The sequence below is a fragment of the Gamsiella multidivaricata genome, assembly GCF_025024155.1.
Source record: "Gamsiella multidivaricata strain RSA 2152 chromosome Unknown BC939scaffold_38, whole genome shotgun sequence".
Taxonomy (NCBI): Eukaryota; Fungi; Mortierellomycota; class Mortierellomycetes; order Mortierellales; family Mortierellaceae; genus Gamsiella; species Gamsiella multidivaricata.
In genome coordinates, this window is record NW_026251746.1 from 40930 (window position 1) to 65172 (window position 24243).

Sequence of the window (24243 nt, forward strand, 5' to 3'; positions counted from 1 at the left end):
ATAGGTGAACAGGATGTGAGGTCTAGTGGATCTCAAGACAGGGTCAGAATGAAGCTGAAGGCGCATGTCCAGGCTGCTGGAGCACAACGCCATATAGTGGTAAGAAGGGATGAAAAAAACAAGGCCAATTCAATAGGTCAGGGACAGGGAAGGCGAAAAAAAAAAAAAAAAAAAAAAAAAAAGCAGAAATTGTGATACGAAAACGGTTTGTTGCAAAGGCCCTAAAGGGCCTTACGTCTTAGACGCCATCGTAAACCGACACTCAATCGTAAATGGGATTAACGAAATGCCGCCGAGCTAACGCGGAATTGCCCAGCTCGATAAAAAAATAAAATAAAAAAAATGATACGATCATCATTTTTTCCCTGGTTGGGGACCCCTCGCTCAACGATCCCCCAGGAGGAGTTGCCAGGTCAAATAAAATTTACACAAAATTTCATCCAACTAATTTTTTTTACATGGGGGTTCCGTTGTGGAAAAAAAAAAAAAAAAGCCAAGCAGCTGAGATCTTTGAGGGGCCTCAGACTTCGTAGTGAAAAAAAAAAAAAAAAAAAGCTGCATCCTCACACAATAAGAATAAAGTGGTCATCAAAATGAAATCAGGGGGGAAGCAAGGAATAACGATTATTGTCCTTGCCCTGTATTTTTTTTTTTACTCTTCGTTTTTTTTAAGAAGCCGTTGGATCCAAAAAAAAAAAAAAAAAAAAAAAAAAAAAAAAGCTGTGCTACTATACAGAATGATCCTAATACGGCGTGGCTATATCACAACGTCAACGATGCGAGTTGTCACCAAGTTTCGGCGGCCAGGCGACTATAGAACTGCTCGGAGAGCCACACGAAAGGAGGAATCATCGAGGCTGTGCTGCCATGGCAGGCTCCGAAGAAGTGAGCACTTCACGATGATGAGATCAAGCAGCCGCAATGGGATGGCGGAACGAATCTCTTCCAGCTTTAAGATTCAATAACCCATAGAAAATCGCGTCAACGGTTCGACCTGACATTATTCCCCTCTCCCCCCAGAATATGCTCCATTTAGCATTTGAATATCTTGCTGACTGTGGAAAAGTATGTGGGTGATCGGGTCTTGGACTTGGGGGATCATCCCTTCTTTCACCCATCTTGATCATGCCAGTGTGGAAGAGATCACCGCTATCGTGCTTTTTTTTCGTCACCATTTTTTGCCACGAATTGGATGTATCATTTTTTTTCATCATAATAGAGTAGAACTCTTACCATAATCCCGCAAATCTCGGTAGCTATCGACATTACTATCCATCATCTTGTCGCCCAGCACGCATCTCAGGCTTCTTCTCTATCCATTTTGATCTGCAATATATCTATTGATATTCTTTGTGCAGTTCTGTTTTTTTTTTTTTTTTTTTTTTTATCGGTGGTCGTGGCTGATCGGTGTTCATTCTTCTTTTACACGCAAACAAAGGTCCTCCTGAGTAGCTGTGCAATGGTCGCACACAAAAATATCCTGCTTTTTACACAAATTGGGATTCGATTATGTTTGGTATGTGTGTGTGTAAATTTATTTATAAAAAGCGTTTTTGTATACAATTTGCTCCGCGCGTTCGAATTTTTTTCTTTTTTTTTTTTTACTTGCGCTCAGCATCTCTCTTCTCCTTTTCTTCAGCGATCGCAAGAAGTGCGTCAAACTCGGCGGATCGCTCACACATTGATCGGAACAGTCCGTCCTCCTTCTTCATCAACACCAGGGGCTTGTCAAACTCGGCGATCTCGCCTGCGTTCATCACCAGGACACGGTCAAAATCTGCAATTGTCCTGATTCGGTGCGCGATCGTGATGATAGTCGAATTGGCCATCTCCTGACGAATCGTGCCCTGGATCTTCAGATCGGTCTCAAAGTCCACACTGGCCGTCGCCTCGTCCATCACAATAATCTTTGACTGCCGAACCAATGCACGGGCCAAGGCGATCAACTGGCGTTGACCCTGAGAAAAGTTCGATCCGTTCTCTTTCACAGGAGTGTCTAATGTGATCTTGGAGGGGTCGACCGTCTCGTTCTCAGCATCCTTGACCGAACCAGCGGGCGATTTTGATGATGACGATGATAACGGCACGGATGAAGAGGTATCGTTGGCGGAAGTGACGGCGGTAATCTCGAGACTGTTGCGATAACTCGGCGCCTTGGAGTTGGGTCTCGTATCGGGAATCAGATGGCTCCGGCGAAGAGCCTCCCATAACTCTCGATCCTCGCGTTCGCCAAAGGGATCCAAGTTGGATCGAAGGGTACCCTTGAACAAGATAGGGTCTTGTGGAATAATTGTGAGATTGGAACGCAAGTCGTGGAGTCCGATCTTGCAGATATCAATGCCATCAATTGTAATAGATCCACTGGCAGGGTCCATAAAGCGGAATAGACTGATAGCAAACGTCGACTTGCCGGAGCCTGTGCGACCAACAACACCGATTTTCTCGCCGGCATTGATCCTGAACGAAATATCCTTGATGACAGCAGGGGTATCGGGAGCGTACTTCATAACCAGGTGGTCGACGACAATCTCTCCAGCATATGGCCACGAAGCTGGTGGGCGAGATCCCTCGATGATGGCTGGGGGCTCCTCCTCCAAGTTCATATATTCGGCCACACGCTCGACCGAGTTCAGGTTCATCTCGTTCTGGGCATAGTTGCGGATCAACCACACGATCGTCGTTGTGAACATGAGCGCGTAGCTCAGGCTCATAGCAGCCCAGCCCGGCTCGATGTCATCATAGTTCTGCATGATCAAGATACCTGTGACAAACGCTACCAGTGCGCCGGCAATGTCGACGCGCCAGTGAAGCCAGCGGTTGGTTGACCAGAGTAAGAAAAACGTCCTGTTGTTGTTGTCCTGGTTGATGAGGTTCTTGGAACGGAAACGTCGCTCGAAACCGTAAGCGCGAATAGTAGCAAGACCAGTCAGGGCTTCATTAAAATGGATCAGGATTGGGGATCTAGAGTTCGAGTTCAAGCGCTTCAGGTCTCGAGACACAGGAACGTAAAGAGCACCGATCACGCCGTAAATGGCCACAATAAAGACGGCCGGGATCATGAAGAGAGGCATGCTGGCAGAGATGATCGCCACAATACCGACAACAGTGACGACTGAGCCGAAGACGCCCTGGATACCGTTACTGACGTCGTCGTCGATGGTCGAGATGTCAGAACTAAAGCGGTTGATGATACGGCCCATGGGGGTCGTGTCAAAGAAGCGGACCTTGGCGCGAGAGACCTTACGGAGGAGCTGCTCGTGCAGTGAGCGAGAGGCAAGGAGACCTCCAATGATGGTGTAGTAGTTGGTCAAGGACGTGAAGATAAGCGTGAAGAGACTGATGAGAATGTAAACACCTAGGTAATAGTTGATGTCGACAGTCTCGGGTTCGCCCTTGCCAAAGACAGCCATTGTAATTACGCCATAGGACCCGCCATTTCTGGGAGCGAAAGCGGCATAAAGGGACTGTGCGACCGGTGCGGGAGTCATGTAGTCAAAGGTCTTGATAGCAAACGATCCAGTGCTCTGGGCCGCCTTGTTGGCCCAGATAGCCAGCCATGCATTTTGACTGACATTGACCAGTTCACGAGTAAAGAAGAGGATAACCAGACCGATCCAGAATGGCCAGCCTCCGGAAGCAGTAAGGTAGGTTTTGTAGACTCTCCATGTGACCGCGCCCTCGATCTTCTTCTCATCCTCAGTCAACTTGACGGCCTTCTTCTCGCTCTTCTTAGCCTTGGGTTGCTGCTCTCCCTCGCTGTTCAGAGTGCTGACCTCGCTTGAGTCGCCATCGGCTGCGGGAGCAACCAGACTGACATTATCGACCCATTCGCTGGAGATGACTTCCTGGGGGGTGCCTGAGCCAAGAATTTCGCCCTTGTTCATGACGACAACCAAGCTGGCAGACGTCATCGTCAGTTGGACCTGGTGGGTGACCATCAAAACCGTGCGACCAGCGACTAAAGGACCCGTCAGAGTTTGGAAGAGGTGCTTGCCAGTGTGGGAATCCACAGCCGAGAGACAATCGTCCAGCAGCAAGACTCTTGCGTTTGAGTAGATGGCTCTGGCCAGAGAGATACGCTGTTTCTGACCGCCTGAAAGAGTAATGCCTTGCTCGCCGATCTCGGTGGCATCGCCAGACTCCAGGATCTCAAAGTCAACCAAGAGTGCACATCCTTCAACAACGGCATCGTACCGCTCCTGGTCAAACTCCCGGCCAAACAAGATGTTGTTGCGGATGGTAGTATTTTGAAGCCAGGCAGTCTGAGCAACATAGGCAATACCGGAGCCCTCGTCCCTAGAGGCGCTGCGCCCATAGTCCAAGCGAGGCATATACTGCTGTCCCTCAAGTCGTTCCAGTTCTCCAAGTAATGCGAGTAACAACGCAGACTTGCCAGAGCCCGTAGGTCCAATGATAACAGAGAACTTTCCAACAGGGAAATCGACGTTGAGGTTCTTCAGCTTAAAGCGTTCTTGAGCAGCCTCCACCTCGGCAACAGGATCCACGGGGGTAACGACTTCAGGGGTCTTGACGAATCTGGACTTGATCTTTTGACTCCATGAACGCTTTTCAGTGGGCTTTGCGGCTACTGCTTCCTCCTTGCCACGCTCCTTGTTGGGCCAGGCGTACGAGGCGTTGACAAAGCCGATGATGGGTTGAGAGATGTTGGTTCCAGCCTTGGCATTGACCTTGGTCACAGCTGTGTCCTTGATGAGCTCCTCTTCCAACAAGAACTTGTTGATGCGTTTCAAACTGACAGCAGCTTGCATGGTGTTCTTGATTTGCCAAGGAAGGGTGTTCAAGGACTGACGCATAATATTGAAGAGGGCAAGGGTGGTGAACATCTTGGAGGCCGTGATTTCGTGGCCAAAGACCTTGGTGTAGCAGGCCAAAATGATGACGATGTTGAGCAGGGGCACAATGGTCCAGATAATGTTGGTGAAGATCATCTGGATGTACGATTCCTTGGTGCGCTGCAACTCCTTCTCGCGCGCAGCGGTAATTTTTTCCTCAAACTTGGACTCCCAGCCAAAGAACTTTACGATGCGAATAGCAGACAGCATCTCGTTGAGGGCGTCCATGCGCTCATCCTTGGTATTCATGATATGCCTGAAGACCTTCAGCATCATGGAATACAGCTTGGCGGGGATAGGGAAGGTAGCGAACATGGATGCGATGCCGACTAAGGACGCATATCCGAGCAACTGGTAAAGCTGAATACCGGCGAGAATAAACTGCAGAGGGAAGCCGTAGAGATAGTAGACGTAACTGAAAGGAATCTCCAGCTTCTTGATATCGACAGCGACTAGGTCTGTGTAGGGATTGCGGAGATGACATAAAAGTTAGGGACGCGCGTATTTTATACAATGGGATGACTGACTAAGCGATACCGCGTATGCAACTTACTGGAGATATTCAGGGTTCCATCTTTCTTCGTATCGCCAGCCTGGTCCTGTTCTGAGGACTTTTCGGCGGGCGAGGCCATGTCCTTTCGACGGAGGGTCTTGGCAAAGACCTCGGCATTGCAAATGGAGATGGTATGGACAAAGATACGTCGACCAATGTGGAGTGCCTGCTGGTTGCAGAGCGACTCGATCAGGGAGGAGAAGAGCAGGCCAAAGACATAGAGGTAGTTGATGGCCGTGGGTGGGCCGCAGGTCTTGCACTCGATATAGCCGATGATCTTGTTGAGACAGTAGGGCGAGACGTTGATCAAGATGCACCAAGGGAGAGCCCACAGGAACTGGGCAAAGAACTCCCACTTCAGGACCTTGAAGAGCGACCAGAAGAGCGAGTCCTCTCTATGAAGACGAACAAACGGCAGTAGGTGAGTCTCGATTGTCTTGTGCTCGGAGCGTGAGGCCGAGGCACGGCCATTGGAAGGCCATTGGAGGCATGTTCGTCCCCATATAAAGTAGGCATCCTCGGTATTGTTTTTCCCACGAGGGATTAGCCCACGATACGATATCGTCTATTCATCCGATATCCGACATCTGAGCACTTCCATTCCTTCTTTTTTTCTCAAGAGCACCCGACTGAAGGGCGGTCAGATCACATGGACTGCCGCCGATTGGATGTTGCAGCCGTGAGTAGCCCAATGTTGTCATAAACCTACTTTGTTTGAGTGCCAGCCAAGATATTCAGGTTGCACACGGGCAACCACATGCATGCATGCCATAACCCGCGCCGCCCACACCCAATTTCCAAGGAAACAAATATCACCCATCCCATGGGACCTTCCCCCCCCCTTTTTTTTTGGTGGTACTGCTAAGCATACACGGCTAAAATCAAAACCAGGCACAGTAAACTTACTTAACAAGGTTGTATCGCCCAACCGAGTACACAGAGCAGTCCTGGGTTTCAATGTCAGCCAGATCAATGTCCTGGAGTGGCCTCTTGAAGCCAAGGTACACCATGTAATTCACCCAGGCAAACGTCAACTGCGAGTAAAGCGACGAGGAATATTCGGGCGAGGGCAGACGCACTGATTCGCCCTCTTTGAGCTTCTTGATCGGCGTCAGCGGTTGGTAAGGACGAGTCATCAACGAGGCCCACAGCAGCAGGACGACACCGAACCAGGTCAGGATATCCAGTTGGAGCCAAAGAGGCCATTCTTTTATGGGCAAGTACATGACATCCGTGCCATAAAGGTGGACCGACCACAGGACAAGCTCGAGTGCGTAGAACAAGTCCATCTGAGGGCGAATCCAAAACTGATAGGCCATTAGAGGCTTTGTGGTGTGGATAAAGGACAGTACAAGAGCGTATGTCCAAGCCAAGATCTGAATAATGTTGCTCCAGGTATTGTTTTGGCTGCTATGATCGTCGTTGCTGTTGTTGGTCTTGAGTAGCACAATTGAAAACAGGGCGAGGGCGAGCTGAAGACCAGTGAGGCCGAGGCGGGCCAGGTTGATACTCATACCAGATGAGCGCTGTGCCTGGTACTGACCCTGGACTTGATCAATTGTCGAGACATCGCCGCTCTGCTGATCGTCTTCCTCGAGATCGTCGTCTTCATAATTATCGTTCAAGGGCGTGTACTGATCCAGACGGACAGGTATCCGAGACAGGTGAAAAATGGTCAATGCCGATACGACCGAATACACCAAGGGTAGTGCACCCTCGATAACACTAGCAAGGGAAGGGCAGGGTAAGGTGTGAGTGCATTGGTTCGTAAGCAGCTGGATAGAGTGTCGGTCTGTTTGATCCACTTGTGCCATCCTCTCTCAAGAGCAAAACCGAGCGAGGATTGTCCAGTGGAGCAGTTCCGTTGTAGTTTGAGTGGCCCTACCTGACAATGGGACTCATATTTGGATATGAGTCTGTATAGAGTGGGGAGGGATGAGGAAGAGGAAGAAAAAAAAGAGAGGTAAAAAAAAAAAAAAGGTGCTGTTCCAGGTGTGTCTGCGGGATGCAAGGAGGCCTGAGGGTGTTAGAGATGGTTGGCGGCTCTAGTCTAACCTTAAATTGCGACAACAACAAATAGCAACAACACAACAGCAACAAAAGGGTGCTGTGGGGTGGATGAGGAAATAAATATGACAGGAATGGAAATTACTTCTTCAGGGACAAAGACAATTAGGGCAAGAGGACGAAGATGGGGAGGAGTGGCATTGGCACGAAGGAGAGGGGGGAGAGGAGGGAGAGGAAGGAGGAAAGAAGGCCGCCGGTTTATCTTTTTATGCTATGCGTGGTACAGTATGGGTGAGCGTAGAGAATACGAGAATAAGAGAATAAGAGAGTATGAGAAAGAGAGAGGGAGATAGAGGAGCCGGCAAGGCAGGGGGGGATGGCAACCCAGAATGGAAGCCATTTCGGACCTGTGTACACAAGAAAAGGCGCGCATTTCCCCCCCAAGATAAGGTTGCAGCCTTCGAGGGCCAAGGGAAAAAAACACACAGAAAGAGTTCAGGCCAACTAGCGACCAAACATTAGACTAATTCCACACACCTCTGCAGACAACAGACAACAGACAGCAGACAACCAGCGCAGAGGCAAAGGCACAAACAAGACTTGCTCCATTGGTTGGCGCTGCGCCCTTCCATCTCACTGTATATGCGATGTGGACACACTACGTGTCCTTTTTTTGTCACAGCGCAATATGTAGACTGTAGTGGGCTATATGGATATGTGCACTGACTGAATGCATGTCAGTTTGAGCAATACATGGTGAGCCATGCGCGGCAGATTAGACTATTATGTGAACGCATACAAGAAAAGCTCTGCGGTCTATTCTATGCTATTTTATGCTATTCTATGCTATTCTATGTCGATGCCGATGCCGATGCCGATGTCGATGTCGATGTTGATGTCGATGCTGAGAGAGCTTTTTCTCGACATTTTAGTCATACCACATCCCTTTTTCAGCAACAAGAACCTGTTCTCCTCGCTCAGGCTACCCCAATTACCAGGCTACCGAGCAGTCAGGGTAAACTTATTTTCTAACCATCTTTCCTCTGATCTGCTTTGTCATCCCTTTGCTCCTTTGCCAAACTGCCAGCACTGATCTGCTGAATCTAATATCCGAACACGGCCATAGATTAGGTCAATGTTCCCTACCATATCTGGGCCCTATTCAGCGAGAGTATAGGGCAACATATAGCTAGCTATATGTGCATACTCATATCTATTGGCTGAAGAAGTATAGTATATTTTGCTGTATACTTGCGCGTTTACTCGGGCATATATACGGGCCGAGTATAAAGCTGTGCTTCACCAACCATTACTTTTCTGTCATCACCTCACTCATACACAGGAGCCGACGAACGCCGCGAAAGCGACTTATCCAAGTTTGTGAGGAACGTCTTGTTGAGGCTGTCAAGAATGATCTCGAGACCCTTGGAATCCGGTGGCCGGGATATCCCTACGAGGTTATATTGCTTTGCAGCATCCTTAAGTACATATAAACTCCTGGTTCTCCCGCCTCAACCCATGCCACTCTTCCTTAAACCCTTCCTTCCCATCAATGAAGTCCCGTATGCGGCGAGCCAGCATCTCCCCATAGTTCTGTGATCGCTTGTTCAGCATCTCCTCATGGTCCTGTAATCGCTTGTTCGGCGTCTCCTGGTGCTTTCTTTCAATCTCCAAAAGTTTATCGCTCAAGGCCCTCTTCCTCTCTTCGATAGCCATCTCTCGCGTCCGTACCTCCAGTCTGATGTTCCTAAACTCTCGCGACTTGGTTTCTGCCTGTTTAGCCACGTCCTTGAACTCATCGATCCAAAACTGCGTTCGCGTGCTTGCGTTTACGGCGCTTCATCAATGACCCTTCACTCCCCTCTCTCTCGGTCAGTTCAATCACATACTATTCTCTCACACATGGTCGTCTGGCGTTCTACTGGGATTATGGAAAGGGCTAGATTACACTCAAGTAATTTCGGTTAAGAACAAAAAGGGACAGCCTAAATACCATTTTGTTGTATCGCCATCCCATATAAAATCTGCAGTACCTCCGTCGATATCGTCATCAAGAATTGAAGCGGAGAGATCTTAGTTAGCCTCCTCTCCAATTGCTCCAAACTGACGCTCTGGACGCGGATTCCTCGAAAGGCTGCAGCTATCAACCTCGTGGTACTTGTCGTAGTAAGGTCAATGGAGTATCATTTGGCTTCGAAGAGTCTCGATGTCAGTGTCGCCTGCTCCAGTCAAAGTTGCTAGCGTCCTTGCCTTATCGTACTTTTTCTTTGCGTATTGTATCTTGGACTTCACGGTATCCCTACCCCAGTGGACGCTGTATTTCTTGTTGACCAAGTTGGCGAGCTCGTCGTACAAGTCAATGAGTCTTTGAGCAGCAATTGGGCGTGGGTTGCTGAGTTTCTCGTGACTACACGGATCCGTGATCCATTCAACAAAGAAGTCCACTCCAGGCTTATGCCAAAATTCCTTGGAATCGACCTCATCGCCTTTGACACGGGATCTTTTCTTCGACTTTGATTCGTATATAATGCTTCTGTAATCATTGAAGCTGTGGTCGGCGTTGTTGAAGGGGGTCGTGTTGCTGGTGAGGATGCCCCTGGTATTGGTGACAGGGATCGATTGCCCCTTCTTAAATGACATCTTGTCTTTCTGTTTATCGCCGTCGGAGCTCTCGTCATCCTCAACTGGAAGAATATCATCCGTGAATAAACGAGCACGCTTCAGCTAATAGAAACAAGAAATAAACGTAAGTTCACAGTGGAAAAGCAAGTCCACGCGAGATATGTCTTGTTCCGGACAGTGGAAATGTTACCTTGTTCACAATGAACTTGGGCAGTCTCTGGAAATGCTCCCGAACCGCGGTCCGGACCTCCACCGCCAGTTCCGCCTGGATGACGCTCAGGGGTATATCTCGGCAGTCCTTTGTCGGTGCGCAATCTGAAAGAACGCTCAGGAAATCGTCATAAATCGAGCGCGCAATTGTTTTCGCCTGAATTACCGCCGAGTCTTTAGGTGGTCTCCCGCGGGGTGCTACTGGACCATTCAGAATCAAAGAGATCAGATTTCTGATGATAGTTTCTCCATGTGCCTTGTGCAGAATGAGATCAAGTGGGTCCGCGTTCTTTTCCTCCTTGTGCTGGACTTTCGGAGCACTCGCTTGATTGACATCAGTGCCCAAGTTCTGATCTGGTGCCAGGCGCGCTTGATCTGAATTGGATATGGTGGTAGTGCTGACCTCCTTGTAGAGAAAAAGTTCGAGCGCTTTAAACACGAGAATACGAGTTTGGCTCATGATGCGGACCGCCTCGCTGATGCGTTCCGCGACGATCTGGTCTGGACTACGTTCAGCTTCGTGGCGCGGTGCAGGCATCCTGTGATCGACCCTACAGTCATTGTGGCAGCCTTGAAAGCCTTCCCGAACAGGCGCTTAGTCAGGTTAGCTCCAGCTCGCCTCTCCACTTTTTCACCATTCTCCTCGTCCTCCTTGGACTTCGTCTTAGTTTCACTCGCGGCCTTAGGATTGTCATCCATGCTTCCGTCCTTCTTCTTCCGCGGGCGCGGTTCCTCGATGGACATCTTTTCCAATGCGATCTTGTCGACCGGGCATGACTGGCTGACGTCCATGACAACATGAGGGGAATAACGAGGGTTGGCATCTCTGTTCCTGCTCTTATACTTAAGGGACAATCCCAAAATTAAAAAAAAAAAAAAAAAAATCAATAAGATGATTGTACCAAAGCGACAAAGCTGTAAAAGGTCGTAATGAATTTGAACTCGCTAACAAAGTCATACGACAATCATACCTGCTTCGTCTCCATTTTGCTTCCCGGACTTTCTTACGTCTTGCTTTGCCTTTGGGACGTCGTTTTCTCCGTTGTTGGGCGTTCCCTTTCTTGTGTCTGCGGCGACGGCGTCGGGCCTGAAGAATCGTCTGCTGTCCAGGCGTCTGCAGGCTGCGTTGGACAGGGGAAGAAAACGCCAAGCCTGCAGAAGTGTCGCTGGCGAATGTGTCGGCTGGAGGATTTGTCCGCGAGGCCCGAGTCATATTTCTCCTTTGCAGCTTGCACTTCTCGAGCTTCTGGAGTATGCCCCGTATTTCCTCGTGGGTCGCGCACGATGGCGTAGCGGAGTCAAGATAGTCCTCACGCACTTGAACGAAAGCCGAAACGGCGTGGGTGTAGTCATCCACACTCTTGGTTTGTCCTCCTCTCGCCCGTTGTAAATACTCCTGGATCAGCTCCTTGATAATGCCAGCCTCAGTCGTCTTGGATTCTGGCGCGTCCATGGTCGATCCATCGCCTGCTCTGGTCTCGGTCCTCATCTCTCGGATGATCTTGATATTTCTTTGGAAGCCGTGCCACGGGAGTACCTTGGAGTAGTCGTTCTTAGTAATGATTGATGCCAGCAACAGCTCACGGTCACATGCGAGGTCTAGAGACTCGAGCAGGTCAGCCTTCTTGTACGTGGTGAGCGCTCGGTACTTCCTGACGGGTATAGTGATTTCTCTAACACCTTGATATACCATCATATCACTGTCGGCGGTAATGATTGCGAGGTCGTCTTTGTTGTTATCAGCTTGATACAACTCAGCAATGTGCGTGTCTGCTTGGAAGGGACATTCGCAGGTGTGCCACTCCAAGGTCTCCAGCCCATTTCTTATGTCTGCCAATGCTGCCTTGGATGTCTTGTACGCGTTTCGACATTGCTTGTACAGGGGGCCCAAAGAGCCGCAGTTTTTTCCTATGGCGTTGTCAACTCGCACCTCCAGAGTCTTGATCCGGTTGCTGAGGGATATGGCCCGATCTTGTCGCTCCTGGGACTTTTGTATCGAGGCCTTTCCGTCAAAGTGTAGAACCGTGGTTGATTTGCTAAAGTGCTTTGACATGATTTTGTTGAGGTCGTGCGCTATGTGACCGTAATTCTGTGACTAGAGGTGAGGCAGGATCGAGGGATGAAACAACAGAACATGTGTCAGCACTTGGTTGCTATGCTGCGCAAGCTGATACGAAACCATTGGCGCATTTAATTACCTACTCTGTTGTTCCAGGTCGGTCTGGTGTCAATCGTCCGTTAGGGCCAATGAACAGTGCAGGATGTTGCGCGCCGGCAGCCTGTACCTCGCTCGCATAACTAGGGCATGCCTTTCCTCGCTTGGATGGAGCCTCGGAGAAACTCAGGGCGCGCTTCTTGATATTGCTTCTCCTGCTAGTGCCGGCGTCTGTAGCAGAAGGCGCGTCTTGCGCTGTTGAGGCTGTGGAGACTGCGGGGGCTGTGGGCACTGCGAGAAAGGTCGTCGTTTCTGTTAGAATGGAAGCCGCTGATGCGCTGGCAGTTGTTGTAGCCGTTGCCTCAGCTCTCGCTTCCTTGGCGACTCTTTTACACGTCACTTTGAAGGTCCTTGTTTGCAAGAATCCAAAGTATAGACTTAAGACATCGACATGAACTTTCTTGCTCTGCAGATCATAAGCTAGCGTTCCTTCGGTGTCTTTTATAGCTTTGGGTAGTCCAGTGACTCCCATCTGGTACGATAAAGGCCAAGTCAAAGTAGACAGTTAATGAGGATCAAATTTGGTACATGTATCCATTTGCAGAAGCATTCAAGACTCACGTTAAGAATATGCGGCAGTGCTTGAGGGCTGATAAGGGAGTGGATGAGGAAAGGAGTGGGGTCAAGGATGTGCGGAATGATGTTTCTTTTAAGGCCCCGAAATCTACGTCCAAAATGTTTGTATTGTTCATGCACTATGCTATCCCTTACTCTGTACGACGTGACGGGCAAATTTGCCCGGCAAAATTAAAATTTCCCTGTGCTATAGTCATGAAGTTTTTTACTCCAGGTCTGTGGATTGTGTGTGATATTCTTTGAAACAAGGTCTGGCGCCATTGCTACACAAAGGAACCTTGCATACCTGGCACCAGATATTGCTTTGGAAGGGGTTCTTCTGGCTCATGTAGATCTGCTTGGTTTGGTATTTCCAAGAACACAACATGCAGGTCCCTCGATGCTTTCGGGTCACTGGAAAGTGGTTGTCATCGGTGAATCGGTCATTGGGGAGTTCAAAGTTCTTTGTCACTCGAGGTCGTTTCCAGACAGTGTCATCCTCGTTCTCGTCTTCCTTCTCCACAGCATTGTGGCGCCGTGCCTTGCTTGAGGTATGGACCGAATCGATTAACCCCCAGATAAGAGAGCTGCGAAACTCTTTGTGCGTGAGAAGGGATCCTTTTTTTCGGGCTATGAGATAGGTGTTGATAATAGTCGTATCCAAGAGCCAGAAAAAAATTGGCATCCAGTTCCGCCGCGTTGTCTGCTGCGTGCTGTAGTAGGATCGAAGTTGATCGGCAATATCAATTCCACCCATATTGTAGTTGTAATCATCGATGACCTTCAGGATCTTGATTTCCTTCCTGGGAGAGTTGCCAAAAATTGCTCGCACCTTTGCTCCGTTTGTACTTGTTTCTCGTGGTCGGGGCCGTTCTCGAAGGACCTCCCATTCCGCACCTGCAATCTCGTGAATTGTTGTCATCATCGTCACCGGTCCATTATCCTGCCAGAAAACGACCAGTACTCCTCCAACCACAACTCCAGACCGAGTATCCCAATCCAACTTGGTGCCCTTTTCCACCTGAAGCTCCTTCGGAACTCCCCCTTGCTTCCTTGCTGTCCCACAAGCTCCAATGTTTTGGTTCCTGAGGTGCTGAAAAAGATTGACGCTGGTGAAGTAGTTGTCCATGAATACCCGATAGTGGGAAGCCTTTGGGAGCTGTTGGACGAGATGATTGACTGTGGATCCTGTCTGAGTGAGTCCTGGTATCTTCTCGACTCGAGCTGGTGTCATCCTTGAGGTTGGAACAAAAGCATAGGTGTATCCTGCATCGCATAGGGAAAAGATCTTGAATCCCTCGGGCGTTGGCTTGTTCTTCATCCGAACAGTATGTGCGCCCCGTCCTGAGAACCTAATCGTCATCTCGTCAACAGAGACGTTTGATGCAGGTATGTAGTATCGTTTTGAGGCCACGCGGATTTGAGAGAGTAGTGGCTCCAGCTTGTCACAATACTCCTCTATTACGGCGTCTGGTGCACATACATGGATATATCGCTTGATCTGCTCGTAACGGACTTGATACATGTATCTTGATATGTGATGTGTTGGCGCCTCACGGTTGGTATTCCAGATAGCGACGTATGAGCTCAATTGATAAAGCCCAATGTAGATGGTAATCGCGATCCAGGTAACGAGCTCGTTCATAGTGATGTTTTTCCAGGCGCGACCGGAAGATTCAGCTTGCTTGTTTTCTGCATAGAGATTGGTATTCGTAACGATCGTCTCCAGTGTCTTGTCTGTGAAGAAGAATCGAAAGAGGGTGATTGGGGGTGGTACTACGCCATCGAATATCCCATCTAGGTTGACGTTGGCACGACGGTATCCTTGGATCAAAGGCTCAAAATCTGGAGGTACCGGTAGCTCGATCGCCTGCTTCTTTTTCCCTTCTCCTTTTTCCGTCGCAGGCGCTGGGACAGTTTGGCACTCCTCCTCTTGATCCTGCTCCTCCTGTTCTTGGAAAGACTCGTCCGTCTGCGTTCGTATCTCTAGAATAGGTATAAACTCTTCTTCGTCCACCGTCTCGCGCCCTCCGATCACTGGCATTTGGCAGAGGTGCTCATGACCATTCATAGGTAAACAGAGGGATGATTTAATGATCTAATGCGACGATGACTTAATGCGATTGATGAGAATGAGGATGATGTTTCCGCGACATTAACGAGATAAAACGAAAAAAACGCTGTCATTTTATTTTAACCGGGCAAATTTGCCCGGTATACAGAGTAAGGGATAAAGACAGAGAGCTTTCTATTGGTGAACTTTATTAAATAAGGTTGGAGCTGTAGGCGCAGTGCATCTTTTCCCATATCCTTGCGGTTGATGTGATCATGTGATATATGTTATTGTTTGATATATGTATGTTATTGTTTGTTCCGTACTCCGCTCACCTTCATCAACATTGCATTCCTCCTGGCTCTTCTTCATCGACCTCTTTTTATTCCAGTCTGCGCAATCATACACAATGTCTTCGGCTGAGCAGTACATCAGGACAGAATACCCTGTTATCGACTCGGACCCTCATTTCTCCAGGGTGGTTCGCTATATGCGAGGCTCCGACCTCGCTGCCTGGGGAGGCTTGACCGCCGGTGGCCCTGCTATCTTACTTGCCCTTGGTAATAGACCAAAACTAGATCATTATATTAATGCAGGAGACGAAAGTGCCGATAAACGAGGGCAGCAATTATATCAGGTTCAAGGCAGGAGTATCAGTCCGGAAAATGCAGGAACTCCCGCAAGGTGATCTTTTCGGAGTATATGTCCGAGGTCACGCCGAAGATATTTAACTCAGGAGGACCAACTTCAAATATTATTTGACGGGATAGCCGCGAGCCCTTGACTCATTACCGCGCAATCAGGAGCCGTCAGGCTATCGACCTTATCCAATATGGAACAGACCACGCGCGCTGGACAAATAGGATCGATAGGTTGTTTTTAAGACAGGATGCAGGAAGCAATTGATCCTGGGTTTGCCAACCTATGACTAAATAGCGGCATGAGGAGACTTGCTCAGGACTTTAGAGCATTGACCCTACCTGCATTTCGGGACAGCATGAGATCATTGACGACACCAGCAACTTTTGATCAGGACCTACTTTAAACATTTTGCTTCTGGCTGTCGCGGACCAATTGCGTTTACTAACATTGGCGGACAACGCTTGTCGTGGCACGATATGGATAGAACGCATTCGTCCTGCTGCTGGACCAAAAGGAATCAACTTTGCTTTGGGTGTCGCCACTGCACTGGGATTCATGGGCGGCTTCCTCTTCTCGTATCAGAAATCAAGCCGTATGTCTCCTTTCCTTTCCTTGCTATTTTATACGCTGCCATGGTATTCGGACCACTTTGTTGATTTTTTTTTTTTACTCGTTCTTTTGGTTCAATGTAGTTCGCTTCTGGGGGTGGGAGGAGAACGCCAGGGAGCAGACCAGGAGCCGCGAAGAAATGGCTACGCGCGCCGCTGCTGGTCTTCCTGCGTATGGTGAACCAACTATGGACGACGCTGCTCAGGCTGCAGCCGCTAGAAACTCCAAGTATGCGGCCTTGAAGTTCTGTAGGTGTTCCTAGGAACGCGCTGTTCTCGTTTGAATGCTTAGTTCTATATATGTTTGCATCCAAAACGTATCTAACAGCATGATGGCCATGTACTTCATTTTTTACTAGCTGCCATTCCTTGGTTCAACACCACGAACCACAAATATCACCTCTCCGATACCACTGCTGCCAAAAGCGAGAACTAAATAGACCGATGTCTGGGAAGACAACCACCTCAATAGATCCTACAAGACTTATTTTAAATAAAAAAGAAAAAAAAAAAGCCGTACACGCTAGGTAGATTAGTCGATGGAGCAAGTGACTGTGTGTTCACTGAGTCTTGTTTGGTTCCTGGCTCCTTCGTCTGTTCACTCATCCCTTCTGTCTATCGCACCGCACTTACATCATTTCCTGAGGGCATATACCCATACACGCCATTACCCTGTCTTATCTGTCCCCTTCGTCCTCCTCCTCCTTCACCCATTGCATCACCCTTACAGCCTTGCTCTTGCTATATAACCTCACTTCACATTCTCAACAGGATACTTTTCCTCCCGACAATCTGCACGACCTCGCTGTAGTTTTTGTCAGTAACAACGCGTGCACTCGTCCCACCTTCAGGCCACCTACAAGCTACTCCGTTTTTTTTTTCGTGAATCTCTAGGTATGTGAAAAAAGCCTCTACTTGAAAATCATGAAGCCTTGGTACAAGTTGATAGCCAGCGCAGCAGTTTTTATGCCTGAAGCCTAAATAACAGCATGTTAACGCGCTATCATATATTATTCTATATCATGCAAAGCCGAGCCGAGCACTTCTACCCGCACGAAACTTATCATAACTACTCGACCAGCTAAATATACAGCATGATGTCAAGGTCATCGGCGGAGGGACTGACAGCAAACATGCCTCGGAGACCGCTATTTAAACTGGATATGGAATACGACTATGATAATCAGCGACAGCAGGACACATCCTCAATAACAGCATCGAGTGGGGTTCCGATAATAGCAACGGGAGGACTCTCCTCTATCGCGCCGTCGAAAAATAATAATCAGACGACAGCGCTGCAGACGAATGGGCATGCCTCGAAATCGACGTCTTCGCTTTTATCCAATACAACGAAGGCGATGACAATAGCCACATCTACGACTTCTTCCCCAGCATCAAGTAATACCGCAAAGGAGACAAAACCAACAACAACAGCAGCCGTCCCCCCGAGTTCAATACCAGGGATCTTTAGCAAACTGATCAACAGCGTCGGCTCAGGGAATCCCATCGGTGGAAGTCGACATGCAAAGCTGGGAGGAATGATGCCTCCTTCCTCTGTAGCAGCTCATGTTGTCGGTCTTGGTGGTGTAGTCGGTGGCTCAAAAACAAACCCTGGAGGCAATGCCAGCAATAATACGATCGACAGCAGCAACACGAATGCAAATGACAACACTTCATCGAGCCGAAAGATGCTCCCACCTGTCGGTGGCTCGCTGCGTCACAACCCTTATGGTCGATCGTTAGTGTTGTCAGGATCAGGACGGCAACCTAGAACATCGTCCAACAACAACGATACAGCGCAAATGTTCCAAATTGGGTACGGATAGATCGGACATTATTTCCGACTCGAAAAATACTCGACTGCCTATTGACAATATTCTAACTGTCTATCGTATATAAAATCAATAGGCGTGCCCTGACGCCTCGAGAATGGTGTCTGGACGACTTTGAGCTCGCACGACCCTTGGGCAAAGGACAGTTTGGTCGCGTATATCTGATGCGGGAGCGGCAGTCTGGATTTGTGGTCGCCATGAAGGTGATGCTGAAATCGGAGCTGCTGAAGGCAAACATGGAACATCAACTTCGTCGTGAGATTGATATTCAGTCAAACCTCAAGTACGTGTCGACAACGTAGTAGAACTTGATTATCTACATACAGACGCCTATATGCGGCTTTGGCGTCCGATATACTGATAGTTTCTGTGATATGCGTTCACTCTCATAGACACAAACATATTCTGCGTCTGGATACGTTCTTTCACGACAAGACACGGGTGTGCCTTGTACTAGAGTATGCGCCGCAAGGAGAGCTCTACAAGAAACTGAAGAAAATGACAAAGTTCCCAGAGTGGCAGGCATCCAAGGTAATGTCCAGTAGATGGCGACGGGGTGCGCAAATCTGGAGTACGGCTGTGCTCGACAACGAGACTGACATTGGATCCGACTTTGTATCCGGCAGTACATCTACGAATTAGCAACGGCTCTTGCATACCTTCATCGCAAGCATGTAATCCATCGCGATATTAAGCCGGAGAATCTGTTGCTTGGCACCCATGGCGAACTTAAGATTTCCGACTTTGGTTGGTCTGTACATGCGCCATCATCTCGACGATCGACCTTCTGTGGAACTCTGGACTATTTGGCGCCGGAGATGGTGGAAGGTCGCGACCATTCCAATCAGGTGGATCTCTGGTCTCTGGGTGTTTTGTGCTACGAGTTCCTGGTAGGACGACCACCATTTGAAGTACTAGACGGGGGCCGGACTTCGACCTATTTGAAGATTGTCAAGGTGGACCTGTATATCCCTGAGTCTGTCAGCAATGAAGCCAAGGATTTGATACTCAAGGTAAAAGCGCAGCGGCATGGGTGTGGACTCACTGGACTTTTCTAAAAGGCGCTATTGCTGCTGTTGTACGATCTAACGTGTATTATTTATATTTAATAACAGCTACTGCGATACAGACCGGATCAGCGTCTGGCCCTTGACCGTGTACTGCTTCATCCATGGATCACTCGACATAATGGTACTCGCAGCAGCAGCAGCAGCAGCAGCCGAGGCTTTTAGAAGCGATTCAGCCAGGCTACGTTGTTAACCATATCCGGCATCGAATAAAAAGGACTCTTGGCACAATTATGACCGCGGCAGTTTTAGGCCATGATGAACAGGGCGGTCTCATTCATTTGCCCATTACTTCATTCCCTTTTTCAGGTTTCTTCATTCCAGCTCGCACTCGACGTCAATTCCTTCTCTTTCTCCTTCCCTTTCCTATTCTTTCTCCTGTGATACACACCATCAATACCGCTGCCACTCTCGCTTCCCTTATTTTTTTTTCTTATTTTTTTTTATTTCTGGTTCTCGCGCCGCTTCAGCAAGCTGGATCTGGTTAACCATACATATTCCTTGCCATGCGAGACTTCAGCAAACCTGCCAGGGCACTTTTTGCCCTCGCAATAACCATGTTATGGTTCGCTGCCCTCTTTGCGCCTTTTGCCCATGCCTATGTAGACAACGTGCAGGATGAACCCCTATCGGATTCATCACTCCTCGCCTTGGATACACTCCCCAGCAGAGGCGGCAGCAGTAGCGGAGATGCAATTTCCTTGGTACCAGGCGCCATGTTCATGTCCTCACCCATGTCGCCCGCAAACCCATTCTTGGCATCGATCATCGCAGGAGCAGACCCTCGCCGGCCCGAGGATTGCCCACCCTGTTTCAACTGTCTTTTGGATGCATTTCCATGCTCACATTTCGCACCCTGCAACAGATATGATGGTCGATGCAACTGTCCTCCTGGATTTGCGGGTGATAATTGTTCTGTGCCAGGTAACGAAAGAGGACCCACGGTCATTGTTCTAGACATACTACGCGCTCGATCCCCCTAACAGCCCTGCTCAGCTTCAACAAGAACAGTTCATGATGAGATCGAAGGAGATGCTTCGAGAACGCGGTGAAGGGGAGCGAGGAAAGGAGCCAGCCCCCCTGTTGCAAATTAAGATCATCATCTCTATCGTCATCCTGATCGCAACGCCCTCTCCTCCTATTAACCTCCTGACCGAATTTAATATTACATGTGTATGATAGTCTGCGGTGCCCTTTCGGATGGCAAAGATCGACCCCAGCGCGAGAAGGACCAGAAATGTCAGTGCAAGGATGGATGGGCGGGCATTAACTGCAATGGTAATACTGAGGGACACATTGTGGATCAATAGGGCGTCGAGATATGAACACAGAAGGACAAGCATTTGTATTAATGCCGCAGCTATTTATCATGGATGTAGTCTGCACAGCCGATCATGTCTGCGATTCGCTTGTCCCTTCTGGCAAGAACGGAACCTGCTACGATGGTGGACTCACAGTCTTTGAGAACTTTCAACAGTGCGACGTTACAAGTAAGAAAACAAAAATCTTGTTTTTTTGAGTTCAAGGAGTTGTTTGCCACCAATTTAGCGACTTTGTTATTTACCATAATTGCATGACGACCTCCTGCAGATCGAAAGATCCTAGATACACTGGGACCAGATCAACCTCCAGCCATCACTTTCTCTTGTAATCAACAGAACAAGACCTGTGATTTTCAGTTCTGGGTTGACCAGGTCGAGTCCTTCTACTGCCACCTGGACGAATGCACATTTGGGCAAGACATCCAGTACGACAAGACCGTGACAACCTACAAATGTCCCAAGATCAAATGCTCCTGTATCCCCGACCGCATGCTCTGTGGGAAAGACGGCAGTGTTAACATTGACGATTTTCTCGCAGAGGAAATTCAAGGGCCTGCGGATTTCGTCTGTGGTCAAGATCACAAGTGCACTTTCGAGGAACCGGCCATGAATGAATTGATCATGACCATGTTTGGCGATCCAGCTATTTATCTGAAGTGCAATGGCGGCGAGTGTTTGCATTATACGCAAGTCCCTGGGTTCGAGCGTCCGCCTCGTCCGGATTATACAATGGCGATCATTTTGTCGATTGGAGGCGTGTTTGCGTTCCTGGTCGGACTGGGGCTGGCGGTGTGGTACTTGGCCAAGAGATCAGGCTCCTCAGGACAAGGATATATTGCACTTCCGGATGATGAGGCAGCGAAATTAATGGCGGAACATATCCCTGCGACTTTGATGTTCAAGAAGATGAATTATTCTGTGAATGGCAAGGACATACTGACGGATGTCAGCGGATTGGTCAAGCCAGGCCAGGTGATGGCGATCATGGGTGCTAGTGGTGCGGGCAAGACCAGCTTGCTAGACATTTTGGCCAGGAGAAATAAGTACGGGACGATTCAGGGTCAGATCTATGTGAATGGGCGGATCGTCTCTGATCAGGAATACAAACATGTCGTTGGGTAAGTACGAAATGTTCATGATCCTGTTGCTCACAGCGAAGGGTCAATAAGAGATGGTTTTAGCAAATACTGTTTGCCATCTACTTCATATATAGTTACGTCGATCAAGAAGACACGCTCATGCCGACGCTGACCGTATATGAGACGATCCTTTACTCTGCACTGCTCCGCCTGCCTCGCGATATGTCCTACGATGCCAAGCGCTACCGCGTGATGGAGACCATGTCTGAGCTGGGCATTCTTGATATCAAGGATATGCGTATCGGGGCGAGCGGACGGCGTTCCATTTCGGGTGGAGAAAAGCGTCGCGTCTCCATTGCCTGTGAACTCGTCACATCGCCGTCAATCCTCTTCTTGGACGAGCCCACCTCCGGCCTGGACTCATACAATGCCTATAATGTTGTCGAGTGTCTTGTCAATCTGGCCAGGAACTATAACCGTACAGTGATTTGTACGATCCACCAGCCACGGAGCAATATCTTTGCACTTTTTGATCACTTGGTTTTAATGGCGAAGGGACAGCTCGTTTACTCTGGTGAGACCAGGCTTTTGAATGAACATCTCAGGAAGCTGGGACATCACTGTCCAGAGGGATATAACATGGCGGACTACATGCTAGACCTGACCATGTACACCGGAAAATTGAGCACCAGCAGAAGTGACTCTGCAGTTGGAGGAGGGCTAGAGGGATATACTCAACGATACGGCTCGCCTTCAGCAGATGCAGCGGTACCAGGCACCACAAGCTCGATTTCTCCAGCTGTCGGATCCGATGGACTGCCGCTCATCGCACGGGAACTCAGTATGGCTGACGATACCCGCCATTGGGAAAGTGAATTGGCGTCCCGTGAACACGAGAATCCCAGAGCTGCCGTCGGGGCGGTAGAAAATACCTCTATTGGCATCGATCCTCCGTCCACATCAAGAGATGCCGAGAGTGCCCGACTCACCGCAGTGGAAGAGGCGGTTGCGAAGGCACATCTGGACTCGCTCGTGGAAGGATTCAGAGAGAGCGCGATCTTGGCGGAGGTGGAGCAAGGTATCGACACGGCCGTACAGGCAGCTTCAGTCTCGAACAGTGACAGTGACAGCAACGGAAGAACCACGCCAGTTCCTCAGCAGCAACAGGCACAACTACCAGGCATCTCTGAGAAGGCTGTCGCGACATATCGCCGCGCATCTTGGTGGAGTCAGTTCAAGATTTTGGCAGACAGGACGTTGAAGAACATTTATCGCGATCCCATGTTGATGCTCTCGCACTATGTGGTGTCGATCTTTCTGGGACTTCTCTGCGGTGCACTCTTTTATAAGGTGACAAACGACATCCCAGGATTTCAGAATCGAATGGGCGTGTTCTTTTTCATGTGCGCTCTGTTCGGATTCTCTTGCTTGTCGATCTTACCATCGTTTGCACATGAAAGGATCCTGTTTGTCCGGGAGCGCGCGAACGGGTATTATTCGCCGTTTACATATTTCGTGGCGAAGGTCGTGTTCGACATCATACCCTTGCGAGTGATCCCGCCCATGCTGATGGGATTGATCATTTACAACATGGTTGGATTGGTCGAGGGGTGGAACGAGTTCGGAAAGTTCTTCTTGGTCCTGGTCTTGTTCAATTTCACTGCGTCGGGGATCTGCCTGATGATTGGAATCGTTTTTGAAGCGGTCGGGGTTGCCAACTTGATGAGCAGTCTAATCATGCTGTTCTCGATGCTGTTCGGAGGACTTTTGCTGAACAAGGGTAAGGAACGAAGCTGTCGCGGCTGGTTGAGTGTATTTGGTCTGCTACGGGATCTCTTGAAGACATAAACTTAACTCGCTTTCGTGGATTGTATTTTATTTTTTTAATAGAATCCATTCCGGAACACCTGTCGTGGCTGCAAAAGCTGTCGTTCTTCAACTTTGCCTTCGAAGCATTGTTAGTCAACGAGATTACATTCCTGCAGTTGGTCCAAAAGGAATATGGACTTGAGATCGATGTAGGTCATCCTCTTTTGGTTGTTTTGATCCATCAGATAAAGAACGCGTACCGCGCTCAGATGATGCTGTAAACTAAACAATTTTTTTTTTTGCCCTGTTCAATAGGTGCCTGGTGCGGTGATTCTGTCAACGTTTGGATTTAACTCGGGCGCATTCTGGAAGGACGTCCAAAGCTTGGGTATTATGGCTGCCGTCTTCTTTACCGTCGCCTTTGTCTGGCTTCACTTTAGAGTGAATGAAAGACGATAGTCATAACTCCGTCGTTCGTTCTTTTCGTTTCGCGTTGTAACTTAAAAGTCTTGCCCAACGTAGGATTGACAGTTTCATTGATAAGTCTCAATGAAACATCACTAAAGTGTTAGTGAAAGCGGGGGGGATTTTTTTCTTCTTTTTTTATATGTATAAATTGGCAAGACTGAGGATGTGAAAGTAGAAACAATAAAAAAGCACTGAAAAGTTGAGAAAATAGTCCCGATGGACCGAAAGAAAAGAAAGGCAGAAAAAGAATTGTGGTCAAGCCTTGCGTAGTAAAAATTATCTTGTTTTTGACACAAGAAAAAAAAAAGATCTCATGCTTGGGAGACAGGGGGCTCCTGATCGTCTTCA

At 48.8% G+C, this 24243-nt stretch overlaps 5 protein-coding genes across 5 annotated transcripts; 3 read left to right on the top strand and 2 right to left on the bottom strand.

Annotated features, from left to right (window-relative positions):
- Positions 1 to 1601: 1601 nt before the first annotated feature.
- On the bottom strand, positions 1602 to 6542 carry BC939DRAFT_397874 (P-loop containing nucleoside triphosphate hydrolase protein; the record flags this gene model as incomplete). Its single annotated transcript, XM_051552389.1, has 5 exons — positions 1602 to 2030; positions 2118 to 4471; positions 4607 to 5311; positions 5377 to 5833; positions 6336 to 6542. 5 exons carry the CDS (start codon positions 6540 to 6542, stop codon positions 1602 to 1604), a joined length of 4152 nt encoding a protein of 1383 aa, XP_051411499.1.
- A 3906-nt stretch (positions 6543 to 10448) lies between these two features.
- BC939DRAFT_178787 (uncharacterized protein) lies at positions 10449 to 12715 on the bottom strand. Its single transcript, XM_051550433.1, has 3 exons — positions 12444 to 12715; positions 11217 to 12340; positions 10449 to 11088 (listed from the first exon to the last, which is right to left on the bottom strand). Exons 2-3 carry the CDS (start codon positions 12296 to 12298, stop codon positions 10845 to 10847), a joined length of 1326 nt encoding a protein of 441 aa, XP_051411500.1. The 5' UTR covers positions 12299 to 12340; positions 12444 to 12715; the 3' UTR covers positions 10449 to 10844.
- Positions 12716 to 15402: 2687 nt separating this feature from the next.
- On the top strand, positions 15403 to 16802 carry BC939DRAFT_453533 (NADH-ubiquinone oxidoreductase complex I, 21 kDa subunit-domain-containing protein). The gene is made up of 4 exons (XM_051555939.1): positions 15403 to 15628; positions 16195 to 16302; positions 16403 to 16567; positions 16678 to 16802. The coding sequence occupies exons 1-4, from the start codon at positions 15478 to 15480 to the stop codon at positions 16752 to 16754; spliced, it is 501 nt and encodes a 166-aa protein (XP_051411501.1). The 5' UTR covers positions 15403 to 15477; the 3' UTR covers positions 16755 to 16802.
- A 1057-nt stretch (positions 16803 to 17859) lies between these two features.
- Positions 17860 to 19382, top strand: BC939DRAFT_477699 (kinase-like domain-containing protein; the record flags this gene model as incomplete). Its single annotated transcript, XM_051558697.1, has 5 exons — positions 17860 to 18134; positions 18227 to 18433; positions 18543 to 18681; positions 18777 to 19163; positions 19266 to 19382. 5 exons carry the CDS (start codon positions 17860 to 17862, stop codon positions 19380 to 19382), a joined length of 1125 nt encoding a protein of 374 aa, XP_051411502.1.
- A 93-nt stretch (positions 19383 to 19475) lies between these two features.
- Positions 19476 to 24023, top strand: BC939DRAFT_453543 (uncharacterized protein). Its single transcript, XM_051555940.1, has 7 exons — positions 19476 to 20141; positions 20400 to 20495; positions 20597 to 20707; positions 20808 to 21657; positions 21753 to 23398; positions 23509 to 23636; positions 23743 to 24023. Exons 1-7 carry the CDS (start codon positions 19724 to 19726, stop codon positions 23884 to 23886), a joined length of 3393 nt encoding a protein of 1130 aa, XP_051411503.1. The 5' UTR covers positions 19476 to 19723; the 3' UTR covers positions 23887 to 24023.
- The last annotated feature ends 220 nt before the right edge of the window (positions 24024 to 24243 follow it).

What these genes read in the sequence shown, in the direction of transcription:
- BC939DRAFT_453533 (XM_051555939.1), top strand. Translation starts at nt 15,478, where the DNA reads ATGTCTTCGGCTGAGCAGTACATCAGGACAGAATACCCTGTTATCGAC. An exon ending in TGCTATCTTACTTGCCCTTG is followed by an intron (nt 15,629 to 16,194) that starts GTAATAGACCAA and finishes CGATATGGATAG; the next exon opens with AACGCATTCGTCCTGCTGCT. An exon ending in GTATGCGGCCTTGAAGTTCT is followed by an intron (nt 16,568 to 16,677) that starts GTAGGTGTTCCT and finishes ATTTTTTACTAG; the next exon opens with CTGCCATTCCTTGGTTCAAC.
- BC939DRAFT_178787 (XM_051550433.1), bottom strand. Translation starts at nt 12,298, where the DNA reads ATGTCAAAGCACTTTAGCAAATCAACCACGGTTCTACACTTTGACGGA. An exon ending in GCAAAATGGAGACGAAGCAG is followed by an intron (nt 11,089 to 11,216) that starts GTATGATTGTCG and finishes TTGTCCCTTAAG; the next exon opens with TATAAGAGCAGGAACAGAGA.
- BC939DRAFT_453543 (XM_051555940.1), top strand. Translation starts at nt 19,724, where the DNA reads ATGCGAGACTTCAGCAAACCTGCCAGGGCACTTTTTGCCCTCGCAATA. An exon ending in GGCGGGCATTAACTGCAATG is followed by an intron (nt 20,496 to 20,596) that starts GTAATACTGAGG and finishes TCATGGATGTAG; the next exon opens with TCTGCACAGCCGATCATGTC. An exon ending in GAATACAAACATGTCGTTGG is followed by an intron (nt 21,658 to 21,752) that starts GTAAGTACGAAA and finishes CTTCATATATAG; the next exon opens with TTACGTCGATCAAGAAGACA.